This window comes from Alligator sinensis, unplaced genomic scaffold (assembly GCF_000455745.1).
Source record: "Alligator sinensis unplaced genomic scaffold, ASM45574v1 scaffold140_1, whole genome shotgun sequence".
NCBI lineage: Eukaryota > Metazoa > Chordata > Crocodylia > Alligatoridae > Alligator > Alligator sinensis.
The window spans coordinates 2,094,787-2,113,942 of NW_005841836.1; the positions used below are offsets into that span (position 1 = coordinate 2,094,787).

The following is a 19,156-nucleotide window of genomic DNA, read 5'->3' on the forward strand; positions in this document are numbered from 1 at the left end:
GTGTCAGTTTGTTGTGTGGCCTGGCCCAGCCCCATCAGAGCAGCCCTGCCTCCTCAGGCTCTTGGCGGCAGCCAGCAGGCTGGGGAGGGAAAGTGGAGGACAACTTGAAAAGGAAAAGGTAATATCCAAGAAAGCCACTTGGACCGTGCACCTAGGGCATAAACCTCAGGTGCCTGCAAATGGATTTCTAACAGGAACCAACTATTGTATAACCCCACTGGTCAGCTGGGGTGCAGTCTATTTGTGCACAAGCTAGAAAGGATTAATCTGTTCCAGCCTGGCTTTTTACCCCAGTCTCTGGAGACTCATGGGCTCAGTTTGAGAGCCCTAATCCCATTCCTGGTGCTGGCCAAGGTGCTAGGCATCACAGCTGCACACTCCCCCCGCCCTTGCCTTTAATGCTGGGGCATGCCTTATTTGCCTTTAAGGATGTGGGGAGCAGAACCTCTGACCTTTCGCTTGTTTGCGGACTTGGGGCCAAATTCTTAGTTGCTCTGTGGCCCTTTTGCACACCCTGTAGCAGCATAAACATGCTGCAGGAGAGATGTAAGGGATTCCCAAGATATTCAGCCTGCTCAGTAAGCATGACAGCTTCTTCTACAGGCACCTCCAGCAAAGAAACATGCCATGGGGAATCCACAGTGTGCCAGGATGGAAGAAGACATATATATGGTCTCCCCCAGGGCCATGCTATTCCCCATGAATGAAAAACCCAGAGAGGTTATGCCAACAGAGGCATATGTGTGGCATGTATGAGCTTGCAGCAGAGGCTGAACTAGCTTCAGTAGCTTTTGAATCGGGTAGGCACAATGTGATACCTCTCTTTTTACCGTGAGCTGGTTATAGCACATCAGAGCAAAATCAATTAATCGAGTCTGCTGGAGCTTGCTAACTTGCATGCTCCAGCAGCTCCTGTGTCTCGTGTATTCAGCTTCCCTGTGCTTCAAAATGGTTTGAATTTGATTCGGTTATAATCTCCTTATTGCTTTGTACCAAAAATATCAATAGAAAGCTCATTGACATTTACTTATGCAGAGTTGGAAGTCAAAATAGTAGGCTTTTGCTTCAAGTATGGTACTTCTAAGAAAAATAACTGAGAAAAGGGGGGAAATAACTCTGCTAAGACCTTTAAGCTACATTTCCTTTGTCAGTTCACCATAATTCTACATGTTTGAGTTGAGTTGCTCTTGTTAGTCTCTTTCTAGAAGGCTTTGTTTTTCTTCAGAGTGAATCCACTTTACATTTTCTGATTATTCTTGTATCTTCAATGGAAGGAAAAATGAAATATAATTTGAAGTACATTTTAACTCCTCCTGTGAATAAAAAAGTAATCTTTTTTGTTTCTTTTAAGAAAAAAACCCAGGTACTTCTCAATGTATAGCAAAGGTAGTTCAAGTTTTCACATGTAGCCTAAAGCAAGTGTTATATCTAACTTCTGTAGACATGCCAGTCCAGTATTATCAAATTTGATGAACTACATAAAACAGAAACAAGAATCACATAATTAAGAATTTGATGTTGTGTTTTTGTATGTTTCAGTTTGGGGGATATGCTTTAATGCTGTGGACATCCAAAATTCACTCAAACGTTATAAGGCCACCCAAGTGCAGTCCAAAATGTTCAATAATTCAAGTTACAAGGGGGGGTGTGGCCCCTAATTGCTTCATCTCTTTCTGTGATGGCCTGCAGTGTGTTGAGGAATCTTTGTATGCCTGGTTTTATCAAACTGATTGTGTGTTTTTTGGCAGGGGGAAAAGAATCTATCTAAGTATTTTGTAGCATTATTAAAGTAATTTTAGGATTTTACTGTTTTAGTGTGTTGTTTTTTTTATATATAGTCTCTGACCTAAAACCAACTTGAGTTAAGACATGTATTATCTGTCTTTCCTGAGTCTGGTGTTCTTACCAGGTCTTATTGGTCTGCAGAAGAGTCATTCCTTAGATTGTGCCTTGTGTGTAGGCAGTTTTGTTATTGTTGTGGTTTGGTCTTGGTGTTTTGTTTTTTTGCCCCCGAGTCTGGAGAGATGAACAAGGTATTGGGTGCTTGGGAAGATTAGTCTTCATCTTCTGTAAGCCTTCAGGTTTGACAGGTTAGCAGAGAATAAGTCAGTCTTCCTTGCTGCTAACTCCCATCCCTTTTTCTTCTCTTTGGAGACTGCTTAATGATCCCTTCTGTGACAGCTTGGCATGGAATTGTATAAGATCACTGGATCTTTGTGCAATTAAATGGATTGCATTCCATATTTTGCTGCTTCTACCTTGCTGTGTTCTCATGAGGGATTGTTCATAGAATAGATTTCTCTTCAGGAAGCTGGCCACAGAAAAGGTGTTAAATCTGTTAAATGTCAAGAGATTATTTGAGGTACTTGATTTTTTTTCTGAAGGAAAAAAACTTTTAGCCCTTATTTAGTTTTCTTCAATTCATGATTACCTTTAGATGTTCACATACTGTATGCAGACTTTGAGCTCTTATCCATGCCTTTTTTGCATGATTGCCTTGGGGCTCTCTGATTTAAATGGTTCCAGCTTCTGTATTGTGATAGCAACAACCTGTGCTCTTCCATAAGAAGTCATCATTTTCGATGTAAAGTGGTGCCCTTCAACTTCTCTGTGAATAAGGATACCCCTCCTGGCCAAATGCCAGTGAGGGGGTAGCATATTTGAGGCATCAAGAGTTATGCTACCTCAGCTGGCTAATTCAACCTCATACAAGTTAACCCTTGAGACTCTTAAGAGACTCTGTGCTTTGTTTCACATTCTTGGATTACAGACAGATTGAGAGGGAGCTCTAATGCCATTGTATTACGATGATCTCCTAGAATTCTTTCCAGATAAGAGGTTATTGCATACCTCTCAAACCATAAGTTGTCATGAACAAAAACCTGCAAAGGAACTTTTTTTTTCCTCTGACTATAATGGGTCTGCATATTTGGCTTCTTATTTCTTCTCTACAAATGAGGTCTTTTCAGTATAAAAGTCAAAACTCCATCCCAACTCAGGCAATAGCAGGTCATTCCTCCCAAAATATTCTCTATGTAATATGCTGACAGAGACCTTTTTGTTCTCCTTCAGGTAATTATCCTAGATTTCTCCAGTGTAGACTGTGATGCATAATTGAAATCAGGGTGCAGAAGGAGTAGCAAACCAATAATATATATCAGCCAAGAGCTATTAGACAAGCTTGGAAACCCTTTTTACCATTCTTTGCTGGTCAAGTAGTTCAGGTTCTTAAAGGTACAACCCAATGATCATCTTAAATAGGCAAAACAGAGTCCTTTCTTTACTGCTCTGTGGAGAGGCAGTGGCTCCATAAAATCCATGTCTGTCTGTCATCCTGGGTCCAATGATCTTCCATTAGCCAATGAGAAGAATATTTTTGGCAAACAAATTGAGCTACAACATGCAGGTTCCCTCTGGGTGTTTCATGAAACAGTTTGTGGTTTTCTAATGTCTTTGTCTTCGAAAAATTAGGTCATCCCTCCTTAGAACTTTTTGCCACTTTTCAAAACAAAACTTATTTAACTCTACCTGGAACAAGAATGGGCAGGGGCTATGTATGTGTACAAGTCCACTGGGCTGGACACATCGCAGCTGAGGGAGTTGGCCAATGGGATTGCAGAGCCACTGGCCATCATCTTTCAAAACTCAGGGCGATCAGGAGATGTCCCAGATGATTGGAAAAAATGCAAATATAGTACACATCTTAAAGAAAGAGAAGAAGGAGAATCCAGGGAACTACAGACTGGTCCTTGGATCCTCAGCCCCTGGAAAAATCATGGAGTGGTTCCTCAAGGAATCCACTGCTAAGCACTTCAGAGAAGGTGATTTGGAACTGTCAGTATGGATTCACCAAGGCCAAGTCATGCCTGATGAACCCTATTGCCTTCTATGATAAGAAAACTGGCTTTGTGAATGCAGGAAGAACAGTGGATGTGATGATATACCTTGACTTCAGCAAGACTTTTGATATGGTCTCCCACAACATTCTCACAAGCAAGCTAAGGATATATGGGTTGGATGAATGGACTGGAAGGTGGGTAGAAAACTGGATGGACCGCCAGGCTTAAAGAGTACTAACCAATGGTTTGATGTCTAGTTGGGAGCCGATATGAAGTGGAGTGCCCCAGGGGTCGGACCTGGGGCTAGTTTTGTTCAATGTGAATGCCCTGCAAGATGGGATGAAGTATACCCTCAGGAAGTTTTCAGATGATACCAAGCTGGAGAGAGTAGTAGATATATGATGGAGGGTAGGGCTAAGATTCAGAGTGACCTCAGCAAATTGGAGGATTGGACCAAAAGAAATGTCATGGGGTAGAATAAGGACAAGTGCAAAGTCTTTTGCTTATGATGGAACAGTCCCATGCACCGGTACCCGCTGGGAATAACTGGCTAAGAAGGTCTCTGCAAAAAGGACCCTGGGGGTTACAGTGGACAACAAGCAGAATAGGAGCAGACAGTGTGCCCTTGGTGCCAAGAAGGCTAACAGCATACTAGACTTTATTAATAGGAGTGTTGTCAGCAGATTGAGGGAAGTGATTATGCCCCTGTATTCAGCACTAGTGAGGCCACATCTGGAGTACTGTGCCCACTACAGAAAGGATGTGGACAAATTGGAGAGTGTCCATCGGAGGGTAGCAAAAATGGTTAGGGGACTGGGGTATATGACTTGTGAGGAAGGGCTAAGGGAAGTGGGCTTATTTAGTCTCAAGAAGAGAAGACTGAGGGGGGATTTAATAGCAGTCTTCAACTACCTGAAGGGGAGTTTCAAAGAGGATGGAGCTAAACTGTTCTCAGTGGTGGCAGGTGACAGAACAAGGAGCTATGGTCTCAAGTTGCAGCATGGGAAGTTAGGTTACATATTAGAAGAAACTTTCTCATGAGAAGGCTAGTAAAGCACCAGAACAGGTTACCCACAGAGGTTGTGGAATTTCCATCCTTGGAGGTTTCTAAGGCCTGGCTTGACAAAGCCCTGGCTGGAAGGTTCCTACTTTGAGCAGGGGGTTGGTCTTGACCTCTTGAGGTTCCTTCCAACCCTAACTTTCTATGATGCTATATATTGGTTGGGTTTTTTTCCTATGCTGGACCAAAGTGTTCCTCTCTTCAGATTTCTTTGGTTGTCTATAATCACTGTAGTCTCTCGGGATATATAGCATGGCTGTATAAATGATTATTTTGGGGTTTGGCAACTAAATAAAAAACCTTTAGGTCCCCCCAAACTAAACTGCCTCCATCCCCTCATACTCAAATCGCAGTTGAGGGCTTATATCTCTGGAAACTCTTATTTGATACAGTGATGCTCAAACCACTGCTCAGTTCTGTCTTCCCTGCAGTCATGAATAGTGCAACATAGACATCATCTTTCTCTGTCAGTTGTACATGAACTGCATTTTCCAATAAATGTTAACGTTTGCACAGTTAGTTAACTGACATTCACCACAATTCACCTACGCTGGTGGTGCTCAAAGTGCAACAGTTAACTGCAGCAGTTAACTCTGTCACTTCTCCCCCACCACTAAATTTTTGGACCTGTGAGGAGCCCCATGGGCTAGATGATATGACCTTGTATGCTGGACCAGACCACCACACAAGGCCAGTCCAGTGACTGGCTGCATCCTACTTATCAGGCCCACACCCCAGAAAGATTGAGCACTGTTGGCTTATGGGGGTATCTAGTCTATGGTTCTTGCTTAACGCTAACTGCTTGTGTGGCTCCTGAGTCCATCAGAAATTTGTCACTGACTCAACAGATGATCCATTTGTTGCCCCCTCCCTCCCCTCAATGACCTTCAATCAGGTCTCTGTACAGGATTGGACAGGAGTGTATTTAAGCTTAAATTTCTGAACTGTTTTATGTCACTGGACTAACCATGAGGCAGTAGCATATTCTTGAATTGGTTTCCCTTAGTCCCCCATGCTGGAGCTGTTCACTGAGTATGAAATAACTAAATATTTGTTGAGCCCCAAGGTGACTCACTAGCCTTGGGTCTAAGACGCTCACCTTGAAAGTGGGACATTGGAGTTGTAGTTCTTGCTCCTATGAATATCTAATTATTTAAGTAATGTGGAATAGCATCAACTGAAGAAATCAATTCCCCTACTTTGAAAGATCTACTACCCTGGTGGTTAGGGAAAACACCTCCTTAAGAGGTGGACGATGTGGATTCAGTTCTTGGGGGAGGGAGAGGGCTTTGAACCCAGGTCTCCCATCTCCTGAGTGAGGTAGTCTAACCCCTGAGTGGCTGGATAAAAAGGGAACTCCTTCCTCCTTTTTGTGAATCTAGCCTGAACTGGTCTTTCACAGCTGAAACTATTTGGTGAATTCACAAATAAATTTCGCCCAACTAAACTTTTTTTTTTTTTTTTGGACAAATTTAGTATTTGCTGAAAATTACTTTGCTGTAGTGTACAGTACCAGCACATTGGAGTTCTTGTCTTTAATTGTGGCCTCTAGATGATATCGAATGCAAATAATGATCATGAAGATTTAATGTGACAGATTATGGATTATTGCCCTGCCTTTGGCCAGATAACACTAGTAAATGCAAGGGTTAACTGATACAAAACCACGTATTGTGTCAGTGTCGCAAGCTGCAAATAAGAAATTCTGATCTAATATAGTGGCACTCAAGGTTTTGACCCAGCAGGCTAGGTGAATAGCACAGGGCCAGTCCATGGGCTGGATCGAGCCCCGCACCAGCCTTGTACACTAGGGTCAGGCTCCAGGGCCTCGTGGCATTCCCATTGGGCCTCAGGCACCAGGATTGGGCTCTGGGGCCCTGTGCCACTTGAGCCTTGCCTCATGTGCAGAACTCACAAGGATGTCATGGTGCTAGGGGGCTCGACATGGCCCATATCTAGTAAAAGAGTAGTATAATTTTCCCATCATGTCTCTGTTCTGTGTTCACCCTGATAGCTTAGGTGGTAGGATGCTATTTTCTAATATCTTCACATGCTCAACTAGCCCTGGAAAGTGCTGTGTATTAAAATACTAATCTCAAAAGAGGTTTTGAGTTCCGTTGTGCAAATCAGACCAGAGGCTATCATACATTCTTCCCTGACTACTTCTGTTTTGGACTGTTGGCCATATTTCATCTCTAGACCTTTAGAATATCTTTAGTCATGCTCTCAGTATGGTATGCCTGGATCTTATTTCATGTTACAGCTCTCTCACTGGCAGTGGCTAATGAATACATGCCTTTTTGTTGCAAGGTGCCCAAAGGCCAAGTCAGTACTTTTTTCCATTGGTCAGGAGTCCTTTCCAACACTTTTGTCAAGTGTCACAGAGGCATCTTTTGAGTCTTTTGATGATGGTTTTTGTTCCCCATTTTTCTTAAGACAAGGATGTCAAACTCACCTGCCTCAAGCCAGATCTTGACTGTGGGACTTCTTACAGGCTGGATCCAGCCCAAGGCACAGAGTGGCAATGGCTCCAACTTCCACCTGGTGCACGCAGCAGTGGCAACTTCAGCTATAGCTGTCACTCTAACAATAGCTGTCAACTCATCCAGGATTAAGTTGAATCATTATTAGTTGCACACTGTTAGTGGCTGTATGAATATTTTCACTTCCTGATATGTATGCTATTTGTTCTCTTGTTTCTGCTATACTAGGGCTGTGCTTCTTGGAAGTGGTTTTACCCGTTCCATTATGCACCATTTGCTTCCGACTTCGAAGGCATTGCAGACCTGCCCTCAGACTTTGAGAAGGGCACAAAACCGGTAAGATGCATACGATTTAGTTATTCGTCTTCGATATTGATTAGAAATTACCCATATTTTTTTCTTTATTTTTGACAGTTCAGACCTCTTGAACAACTTATGGGTGTATTTCCAGCTGCTAGTGGTAACTTTTTGCCACCAACATGGCGGAAGCTCATGACTGATCCAGTAAGAATTCTCTTTGTTCTTGTCTTCTTGTGAAGCTTTGGTTTCTTGCATTGCAAGTTCACTGCTGTTTATTATCTTTGATAAGGAAATAATAGTGAAGGGAAAGCAACACTTTCACTTGTCTACTTGTGCAGCAGCTTTGTGAAGCGTGAATCTTCTTTCAAATGTTTCTGCACAGTAAACTGCCTTTCCATCCCCATTTCCTGCCTTTCCGCCGGTCTAAGAACTCTTGAATTTTTGAAGGATTAGAGGTCTTCAGTCCTTCTGAAGCCCCCACAGCAGTCTATCCTGATTAGTTTGCTGGTCCTTGACTCTGAGTTGGTGCCATTCCCCTGGATCTATTCAGTTTGGAGGGTGTTTGGTAGAACAGGTTTTTTTTATTATTATTTAAACTTAATTGCCTTAAAAAATGCAGGCAGAGGGGGGGAAAGAAGAGGTTGATATTGCTCTATATAGAAATCTATAATTGATTTTAATGGTCCTTTGATTTTTCTCAATTACAGGAATCAAGTATAATTGACTTCTACCCTGAAGATTTTGCTATTGATTTGAACGGGAAGAAATTTGCTTGGCAAGGTGAAACTTAAGCCCTTCCTCAATTTCAACTGAAAATCCAAGTCTTAATTTTAAGGCTTTCTGTGAAAAATATGAACAGAGTGAGATACTGTTTTGATTACATACTGATTAATGAGGTTTTGTCAGATTTTTGTTTGCTTTAGCTGAGAAAGGAAATAGTACCTTACAACAGATGGATTTTTTTAAGTAAAAAAAAAAAAAATTATGTGAAGAGGAAATTATGATTCAGTGTCTGACATCAAATCGTTTCCCATGAGATTCTTTCAATTAAGCTGGAGACTTACTGGCCTAGACCAGTCTGCAGTGAGGTGGGTTGGCAATTGGTTCAGAGGCTGATCCCAGAGTGTTGTAATTGATGGGATGGCCTCATTCTGGAGGGTCTTCTCCAGTGGTGTCCCCCATGGATCAGTGCTTGGGCCCATGCTTTTTTTAACAACTTTTCCATAAGGGTCTCTAGAATCTGGAACACACTCCCAGCAGGGGTGGTGCAGTCGCCATCCCTGGCGGTATTCAAGAGGAGGCTGGACAAGCACCTCATTGAGCTTGTTTGAGCCCAATAACCTCCTACCAGGGACCGGACTTGATCTTACAGGTCTCTTCTGGTCCTATGATTCTGTGTTTAGCAATGATTTATAGTAATTTTAATAGGCATTCTAAAACTGTTAATTTGGTCTGGAATAGATGATTGTTTTTTCTCAGTGTTACTATATAATTGTCTTTTTTGTCTTTTAATTAGTGGATCTTATTCGTTTCAGTCAGTGATTCATTAGTATCTTGTGAATAAGGGAATATTGAAATGTTTAGATGCAAAAAAAGCTAAGAGCAAAGTGAAAAAATAATGTATTATCTTCCATCACAAGAATATTGATCTATATTGCTCTAAATTTAGTATTTATCCAGGAGTGAAATGCAGCATTACCTGTACAATATGTCTAAGTAATTATGTGTCCCTCTCAGTCCTCTAGCAGTATGAATCTAAAAATAGGAATAAAAGTGTTTTTTTTTTCTTCTTTCTGATGGTAGTCAGATGTCAAAGTCTGTATGGGACTTAAGTCTGTATGGGGGAAACAACATTACTTGATGCCAACATATAAAATAAAATAAAATAAAAAATAGAATAGAATAGGAAATTAGTTTATTTTAGGATTATAGGAAAATAGGGCTGGAAGGGACCTTGCAAGGTTATTTAGTCTCGCCCCTTGCTCAAAGCAGCCTCATCCTTGTCTAAACTATCTCAGCTAAGTATTGGTCCAGCCTGCTCTTGAAAATTTCCAAGGATAGAGATTCCACAGTTTCTCTAGGTAGCCTGTTCCAATGCTTGATCACTCTCATAGTCTGAAAGTTCCTCCTAATCAACCTAAATCTCCTCTGCTGCAGCTCAGGTCATTGCTCCAAGTCCTGTCCCCTGTGATCACAGAAGAAAAGCCCATCTTCATCCTCTCTGTAATTGTCCTTCAGATATTTGAAGACGGTTATCAAATCCCTCCCTCAGTTGTCTTTTCTCCAAACGAAACAACCCTAGTCCTTTTCAGCCTTTCTGTATAGGTCTTGCTTCCCAGGCCCCTAATCATTCTTGTTGCTGGACTTATTCCAATCTCTTGACATCCTTCTTGAAGTGTGGGCCTCAAAATTGGGCACAGTACTCCAGGCAAGGCCTTGCCAATGCTGATTAGAGCAGAAGAATCTATTCACTTGTCTTGATTTGTGAATGACCCTCCTGCTAATACACCTCTGTATGCCAGAGGCTGGCAAAGTTTTTGGCCGGGGTGCCGAAAATATCCCAACCTCCATCCATGCCTTGACTTGGTGTGCCAGAGGCAAATGGTGGGGGACCCAGTCCTTGTTGCTGGTGGCAGGTGCATGCACACTTCTAGATGAATAGCAGGGGGAGGGGTCAGGGTTGTACTGCCCCAGCAACAAGCCCCTTCCCGGCCATGCGCCCTAAGGTCCACGTGCAACTGCCACAGAACCAGTGCCAGGGCTCGACCCCAGTACAGCTGTTTGCAGCTTGCCTGCTGCAGCTGCCCAGACCAGCTATGGTAAGCATCTGGGAAGTTGCGAACAGCTGCACTGGGGTGTGGAGCAGTGCAACCCAGCCCCTTGCCCGCCATACACTCCACATTGTTTGTGCAACAGTAACTGCCATGGAGCCCAGTACAGCTGTAGGTGGCCTCCTGGCTACCAGCTATGAGCAGCCCAAGCTCTGTGGCTAGCAGCAGCTGTCCAGGATCTGGGCCAGCTGTGGCATGCCAAGCAAAATGGCCTCCCATGCCATGCTCTGGAAATGTGTGCTGGGAGTTGCCAATTCCTGTTGTATACTATTGGCTCTCCCCCTCCCCCGCCTGCAACAAGAGCACATTGTTGGCTCGTTCGGCTTAGGTTTTACTGCAACTTCTAGGTCCTTCTCTGCAATACTGCAACCTAGCCAGTCATTCCCCAGTCTGTATTTGTATATGTGCTTATTCCATCCCTTTGCACTTATCCTTGCTGAGTCTCATCTGGTTGACTACAGACCATTTCTGCAGTCTGTCCAGGTCATTCTGGATCCTTACCTTGTCCTTCATAGTGCTGGCAGCTCCACCCAACTTGGTATCATCTATAGATTTGCTAAATGTGCACTCAATCCCATCCTCCAAATCATAAATGAAGATGTTGAACAATACTGGACCCAGGGCAGACCTGGGGGAATCCCACTTGATACTTCCTTCCATCTAGATTTTGAGCCACTGATGGCTTCTCACTGAGCACAATAATCCAACCAGTTATGCATCCCTCTTAAAGTACTTTAGTCTGTTTCCTTAGGCAGTCAGTGAAAATGTGGGAGACCAGTGTCAAAAGCCTTGCTAAATTCAAGGTGCATCACATCCACTGCTCTCCCCACAATCTGCACAGTCTGTCCTCTTAGATTCATAGATGTTGGGGTCAGAAGGGACCTCAATAGGTCATTGAGTCCGACCCCCTGCATAGGCAGGAAAGAGGGCTGGGTTTAGATGACCCCAGCTAGATGCCTATCTAACCTCCTCTTGAAGACCCCCAGGGTAGGGGAGAGCACCACCTCCCTTGGGAGCCCAATCCAGACTTTGGCCACTCCAACTGTGAAGAAGTTCTTCCTAATGTCTAGTCTAAATCTGCTCTCTGCTAGCTTATGGCCATTAGTTCTTGTAACCCCCAGGGGCACCTTGGTGAGTAAAGCCTCACCAATTCCCTTCTGTGCCCCCATGATGAACTTGGGGGCACAGAACTTCCCTTCTTGTCATAGAAGGAAATCAGGTTGGTCAGGCATGACTTGCTCTTGGTGAATCTATGCTGGCTGTTCCTGGTCACCTTGTTCTCCTCTAGATGCTTCACAGTAGATTCCATGAGGACCTGCTTCATCATTTTTCCAGGTATTGAAGTCAGGCTGACTGGTCTGTAATTCCCCGACTCCTCCTTCCCTTCCTGAATGATAGGCATTATGTGTACCCAGTTGTTTAGGACCTCACCCAACCTCCACAAGTTCTCAAAGAGGATAGCTAACAGCTCTGAAATTGCCTCAGCCAACTCCTTCAGTATCTGAAGGTGCATCCCATCCATCTCTGGTGACTTGAAAGCATCTAGTTTCTCTAAGTAATCCTTAATCTGTTCCTCCACTACTCTAGGCTATTCATTTCCTTTCCCATCTTTGCTGCCAATTGCACTCATCATCTGGTAACTATCCCGATTTGTGAAGACTGAAGTAAAAAAAGGCATTACATACTTCAGCCTTCTCTGCATCATCCCTACCTAGATCGCCATCCACACTCCATAAGGGACCTATATTTTCTCTGGTTTTCCTTCTGACATTCTCGTAGAATCCATTCTTATTGCCTGTTATGCCCCTTAGCCTTCCTAACTTGCTCCCTGCACACCCGTGTAATACCTTTATACTCTTTTCTAGTACTATAACCAAGTTTCATTCTTTGTAGCATTACTTTTTGAGTTCTAACTCATTGAAGAGATTGGTGTCTAGCCAGGCTGGCCACCTGTTGCGCTTCCCATTCTTCTGCTGCGTTGGGATAGCTTGCTCCTGTGCCCTTAAAAGGGCCTTCTGAAACTGCAGTCAGTTTTCTTGGATTCCTTTTCCCTCAAACCTGCCTCCCAGAGGATCATCATGCTCACCAATATTGAGTTTGTTAAAGTCCTCTTTTCTAAAGTCCCATGTCCTTATTCCGCTGCTCTTTTTCCTTCCTCCCCTTAGGATCTTGAACTCCATCATTTCATGGTCACTGTTGCTCAAGTTTCCTTCCGCCTTCCCATTCTCAGCCATTTCCTCCCTGTTTGTGAGCAGAGCTTCCTCCCTGGTTGACCTGTCTACCACCCATATGAGACAGTTATCCCCAACACAATCCAGAAACTTGCTGGATTGCTGCTGTGCTGCTGTTTCCCTACTGTTCTAAGTAAGGTTCTCCCTGAGAGCCAAGTCCTGCAATTTGGAAACCTCCATCAATTGGTTAAAGAAAGCCTTGTTCATCACCACCTTTTAGTTTGGTGGCCTGTAGGAGATGTCTGCCATGATATCACATCTGCTGCTCTCCCCTCTGACTTTTACCCATAGGCTTTCAATAGGCCAAACTTCCACTTTGTACATCAGAGCATAGCCTTTATATATAGGGCAGTACCTCTTCCATTTCTCTTCTGCCTGTCTTCCCTGAATAGTTTTAATATTTCTTTTATATATTTGTATTTATAATGTTACTTTTATGTTTGTTTTAATATTGATATAGTTTTAATAGGCTGAAGATAAATGTTATGTAAAAGCTTCTAATTATTCCATGCCATGGAAATATGCCAAAGTATTGTTAGTTGTGATACGTGGTATTTTTATGGCCTACTTCCTTGCTTAATTACCGTAATTACTTGAATAAAAGATGACCCTGATTATATTCTATATATGCAAAATTTATAAATTGGATATAATTTTTCAAGTATAGAATCTAATTATTGGTGGTTTGTCTTGAAATTGCCCCCCTCCCACTGGTACAGCAGGGGAAATAAATCTAGGGAGTCTGGTAGGCCCTTTGCCCTCTGCTTTCCCCCTCCCCCTCCATACTGATTCCTCCTTCAGCTTCTTTCCTTCTTACTGTCAGACCCTGCTCTCCTTGAGCACATGAAAGTAAGGAACAAATCTGAAAAAACTGACCTTGAAATAAAGATATTTATAGCAATTTATGTATAGCACCCATAAACCTAGTTCATCCAGCCTTGATACATTTTACCTTTTTTTTTTTTTTTTTTTTTTTTTTAAACTGCTGCAAGTTTAAGCACAGGTAATCCATAAATGCACATTTAAGTAGTAGTTTGGCACCTAATTAGAGAGAGTACAAACTTAAAAAATAAATACATTTTTCATGTTCCAAGCCAAATCGGCCTAATCAAGTCCAAATCCATGAGTCAGTCCAGAACCATAAGTGGCCCTACAACCAGCAAACATCCTCCATCCCCACCAGGGGCTTCAGATATTTCCAATGTCTTTTGGCAGGCATCCTACATGCAGGCCCAAGCCTGGAGGCTTGGGGTTTAGATCCCCCCAAGTTTCATTTGCCCTCAGCCGTATGGCTGCAGGAGCAAGCTAGGGAGGAGCCTTCCACTTCCATAAAATTGGCGTTAAGCCCGAACAACTTGGCAGGTACTAAACCACACCAGAAGAACAGTTATGCCCTGCCCCTGGGGCCTTATAGCTGAGGACATGCGAAACTCGGGGGCATCTGAATCCCAGGCTTCCGGGCTTAGGCCTGTACGTAGAACGCCTGCCAAAGGATTTGGAAACATCTGAAACCCCAGGTGGGGTGGAGGACATTTGCTGGTAGTAGGACTACTTATGGTTCTTGACTGGCTCACAGATTTGGAATTGATTTGGATTGGAACACCAAAAATTCTCTTTAAAAATATTGTCCCTTGTAGGTCATGTCCAGTATAGACCTTGTACTTTATAGTCATGGTTAGTGTTGGCTGCAAAAATCAACTTTATAGTTGGTTTCCATTGCTGAGCACATGTTGCTTTTAGCAGCAATTAAAAGATAAACAATGTATTTAATGTAGTTCTGTATATGTAAATGTAAGATGAGGGACTTCTGTCTTGCGGTGAGTGACTGTTGCTTCAATTTAGAAGTGGATGCATTTGAGGGGTGCTTTTAACTTGGATGTGCATGTTTTTGTTTTTTGTTTTTTGTTTTTTTTTTTAATGATCTGTAATATAGCAATAGTCATCTGGGTTACATGGTGACTTCTCTCATTCTTGCACTACTTCATAAGCAAATGAGGTGCAACTGTCCTTGTTTTATTATTTCCTTTGGCAAAAAGAATATACAGCTTTAGCCTAACTTGCTTTTTATCATAAGGCTTCAAGATTTTTTGTTTTTAATTTAAACTTCTGACCTATTAAACTTCAGTGTTTTAGTCTAACATGTTAGACTATCTCAAGTATTTATTTAGCTAATTAAAGACATCTGTTCAAGGAGGAAAACTAAGTTAAACTGGAAGGAATCGACACATAAAAATCTATCTTAACTGTAGGTCTTTAGAGCCTAATGAAGTAGGAACATTTCTATGGAGACCCATACCATAGAACTAGTACGGAAACAAATGAAGACCTATAAGTACCAGTGTACTAGTGAGCTTGTATTATTGCCTGTCAGTAAAGGAAAACGTTTAGTGCATAATGTTGAGGGAGCTAAGAGGTAACCAAGTATAATAAATGTGTTCAAGCAGGTTGTGTTGCATTATTTTGATAGAAGCTACAAAATCAGTACCTAAGTAAGGATGCATTTGTGATACCATGCTGCACCACACCCTAAATATCCAATTTTTAAGGCTTATTTCAGAAACTGTCCAGATTAGTTTTATTTTCATATTGTATTTATGGTTATACATAAATTATAAGTAAAATATTTATATATTTTTAAAGAACCTTGAAACTAAAGATTTCAAATGAAATAACTGTTTAAAGTTAACATTCCCGTCCAACATTTTTACCATTTCATGGAGAATGGCTGTAATCAGAAGTGACTTTTTAATATTAAGGTTATTTGATTGATTTTTCTGACTTCTGTGTCTATTTTCATTTTTAAAAAAATCCTAATTAAAAATGCAGCATGGATTTTGAAAATCAAGCTGTTTGTTTCCTTGTAGCATGTATAGTGTTTGTGTAAGTTGCCCTACAGTTGCTAGTTCGTAGTGTAAAGAAGAAAATTCAAGGAAAACTGGAATTAACTTTTTTGTGGACATTAGTAAAATGTGTGTCAACTGAACCTTTTGACTATTTTCAGTTTTTCCATTCAGTATGTGGGAAAACACTTTCTTTTTCTTTTAGGTAAGCCAGATAGTTTGATTCATTTCAATGAATACAGAAGTTTTGTATAACTAACTAGCTTGTTTTAACTAGGTGTTGCTCTGTTGCCATTTGTTGATGAACGCCGCCTGAGAGCTGCTTTGGAAGAGGTTTACCCTGATCTCACTTCTGAAGAAAGTAAGAATTATATTTCATTATGATTTATGTGATTATTTGGGATCCTGGCTTTCCCTGATTTACAGAATCGCAAATTCTCTGATTTAAAAAAAGCAACAAACAAAATCCATGAGGAAAATGAAAGGCTGGGCAGAGGGTGCCTCACCAGGGTAGTGCAGAGCTTGCCAGCAGCTTTCCTGCATGGCCCTGCTGTGCCTGGCAGTGTCAGGTCGCACCCGCTGGGCTTCAGAGGCCCCAGGGGAGAGCAGCAGGGCAGGGAGCCTGAGCCCGCAGCAGGCATCCCACCCCTGCCTCTGCCCTGCGCACAAATCTGGGGGGCATGGGTCCTTCCTGGCCCCCCAGGAGTGCATGCAGTGGCGAGGAGCCAGTCCCACCCCCTGGACAAGCAGCCCGTGGCCCTGTCCTGCTCCCTGCCAGGGCCTTGCAGCTGCACATTCCAGCTCCAAGCCCCATGCACCGTCCAACCTAGGCAACAACAGCAGCCCCAGCCCTGCCCAACTCTCTTCCTCTCTGGGAACCTCAGTTCCCCACCCCACTCCCCACCCACTTTACCAGCAGGAGCTGCTCTCCAGGCTGCCTGGTGGCCATGTGCACATATACATGAACGTGGTGGCCTCTGCCCAACCACCCTCCTCCCGCTCCCTCCCAGCCCCTTGCAGGCTGTAACTCTGCCAGCCTGCAGAGAGCTCTTTGCAAAACTACGAAATCTGCAGGTTTCTCTTTTAAAATGAGAAATCCACATTTTCCTCGGATAAAGGGGGAAATCTGTATTTTTCTACATTTTTTCCCTGTGGGAAACAGAAAACCTAGATCCCTGGTGATTATTAAGGCTTCCATTATTGATGTACTTGTCTTGTATACAGTATTAAACCTCAAATGAGCAAGATGTAGTAATAGATTGTTGCTATTGATTTCCTTATGCCAGGCTGCAGCCTTTGTTCAGGTATGATTCAGAGACTGTAAATCTTTGATGTAAAAACAGAATCTCCAGCTTTCGTTAGCACTTACTTTAAATTAAATAGACTCAAACAAGATTTTGAAGCTGAAGACTAATTTTCAGGTTATCGTGTTGAATGATCCAGTTGTTGCACCCTGCCTAAATGAGTAATTGTTAGATGAACACATTTCAGTAAAGATATATTTGGCTATTTTCCTGTGACAAGATAGATTCTGGTAAAAACTGAAAGGCCTTGTGCCAATCCTTTCCATCAGGCAAACTGTATCTAAACAAAATACAGAAAATCTTCTAGCCTAGCTTCTGAGCTCTGCATAGGCTGATGCATCAGTTACTTTTTTGACTTTGCACCTTTAGTTGAAGTACTATGTTGGGAACCTTTTCAGCCATGTCATGAGGTGGATCAGGATTCTCTCCAGGTTCAGACTCTTTTATCTGGGTTACATCCAGCTGAGGCATTGTGATAGTGGTCCCTTTCTTTCTTTGCAAGAAAATTTAGATTTTCAATATTAGGCCTATAGCACAAATACGCTTTGTGGTTTTGTCTTTGTGATTTCTTAAATGGACCACTGACTCATCTGAGTTAAATCTGGCAGCTATTTCTATTGCTTCTTTAAAAGGTCTCCAAAACAGTTCTAGCCTCCGGGGCACACTGAACAGACATGGTAGCAGAGACTTGTCTGCCTGAATAATTATCATGGAAAGAAAAATGCTTCCATCCCTAGAAAAAATCCTAAAATTTGAGTTGGCTCTCAAAGCAGTTTAAGGCAGTCTCCAAGCATCAGTTTGATCCTGCATGGCCACTCGTGCCACCTTGGACCTTCTAGTCTTCCAGCTGTCACGGACTGTTGTCTCACCCATTGATGCTGTAGGACAATGAGCGACATGTTCTCCCAGGGCTTGAAGGGCCCAGTCTTGAGTACCCTAAATTCCTGTGCAGGATTAGCCTCCTCCAAGTACTGGAAATGCCTGCCTGGCTTTCTGTTTTCCCCAGTCGGGCCCCTCAAGCTCTGGGAGCACCTACCCATCTTTCCCCACTTACGCAGACATGTTCTGGAGATCCTGGGGGCACTTCTCAGTGGGCACGTCTACACATTCATTAATGCACCATAATCATGGCATGTTAAGTTTAGTACTGTTCTTACAGGTACTAACTTAATGTGCTGTAATCGGTGCTACTGCACAGTAGCTACGGTGCATGCTTTTTTGTGACACTGATGTGCAGTAGATTAATTCTACTGTGCATTAGCTCATTAGCACAGTTTTTTGCCTACTGCTCTAATGCTCAGTAGAATTAGTCTGCTGTAATTCTGGTGCCTTGGTGTAGAAGTACCCAGTAAACGCCGAAAGCCAGGCAGGCTCTTGCAGGACTTTGAGGGGTTTGATCCTGCCTAAGAATTCCCAAGGTGTGCAGGGTTGGGACCCTTAAGGCTCCGACTCCCTGCCAAGGGGGGCTGGAGAGCATGGGTAGCTTCTGGCTGCCTGTGCTCTCCCACCATAAAGCAAATAGATGTCCCCTGCTGTAGAGTGGCAGGTGTTATTACTACTATCAGATGTGGTGACAGATTTGGGTGTTCTTGTTGCAACAGCAGGTATGTTGCTTTTGCTTTTTGCTTCCATAATTTTATGGCAGCACAAAGATGAAGAAAGGTGACATCTGTTTCCACCCTTATTTCCCTCTGAACAGTACCATAGAAGAATGTGGGCATAGGTCAAATGTAGTTTATACATTCCTCTCCTCTCAGTGGAAGGGAAACTTTCTTCTGCAGAAGTTAGTCGTCTGCTGAAGATGGATATCATCACGGTGTACTCTTTCTGGCACTTTTTTGCTAGCGTTCTTCTGTTGAATTTCTGACTTTTTTTCTTTTCTTTTCTAGACCGAAGAAATAGTCTGGGTGGTGACCTTCTCTTTGTTGGAAAAAATCACAGCCTTTGTGACTTCATTGCAGAGCTCTATAAATCCAGTACTACAGAGGTAGGTTCAATTTGTTCTAAAGATACTGCATTGGTGGTGGTGGTGGTAATAGTGGTCTGGTTGTCTGCCTCAGCTGAACAGTTATTTTTTTCTGTAGCCAGTTGATATGCCCCCAGAACTGTGCCATGGAATCCAGGGAAAACTTTCACTGAATGAAAATCCAGTTCTTCCAGATCAGTAAGTATAGTCTTCAGTATGAGTTGTTGCTTGCTGAAAAATAATTCCTTCAGTTTTGTCTAAACTGCAGCAAGGATCTCCCCTGGCCCCCAACCCCGCCCCCT

At 42.8% G+C, this 19,156-nt stretch overlaps 1 protein-coding gene across 1 annotated transcript in view; it reads left to right on the forward strand.

Moving 5' to 3' along the window:
- XRN2 (5'-3' exoribonuclease 2) overlaps positions 1-19,156 on the forward strand; it is a 102,167-nt gene that overhangs the window by 47,965 nt on the left and 35,046 nt on the right. The window contains exons 18-23 of the mRNA XM_014519406.2: positions 7,611-7,718; positions 7,797-7,886; positions 8,390-8,462; positions 15,862-15,945; positions 18,778-18,875; positions 18,973-19,052. Coding sequence (XP_014374892.1) covers positions 7,611-7,718; positions 7,797-7,886; positions 8,390-8,462; positions 15,862-15,945; positions 18,778-18,875; positions 18,973-19,052 — 533 coding nt within the window. The remainder of the gene's footprint in view (positions 1-7,610; positions 7,719-7,796; positions 7,887-8,389; positions 8,463-15,861; positions 15,946-18,777; positions 18,876-18,972; positions 19,053-19,156) is intronic.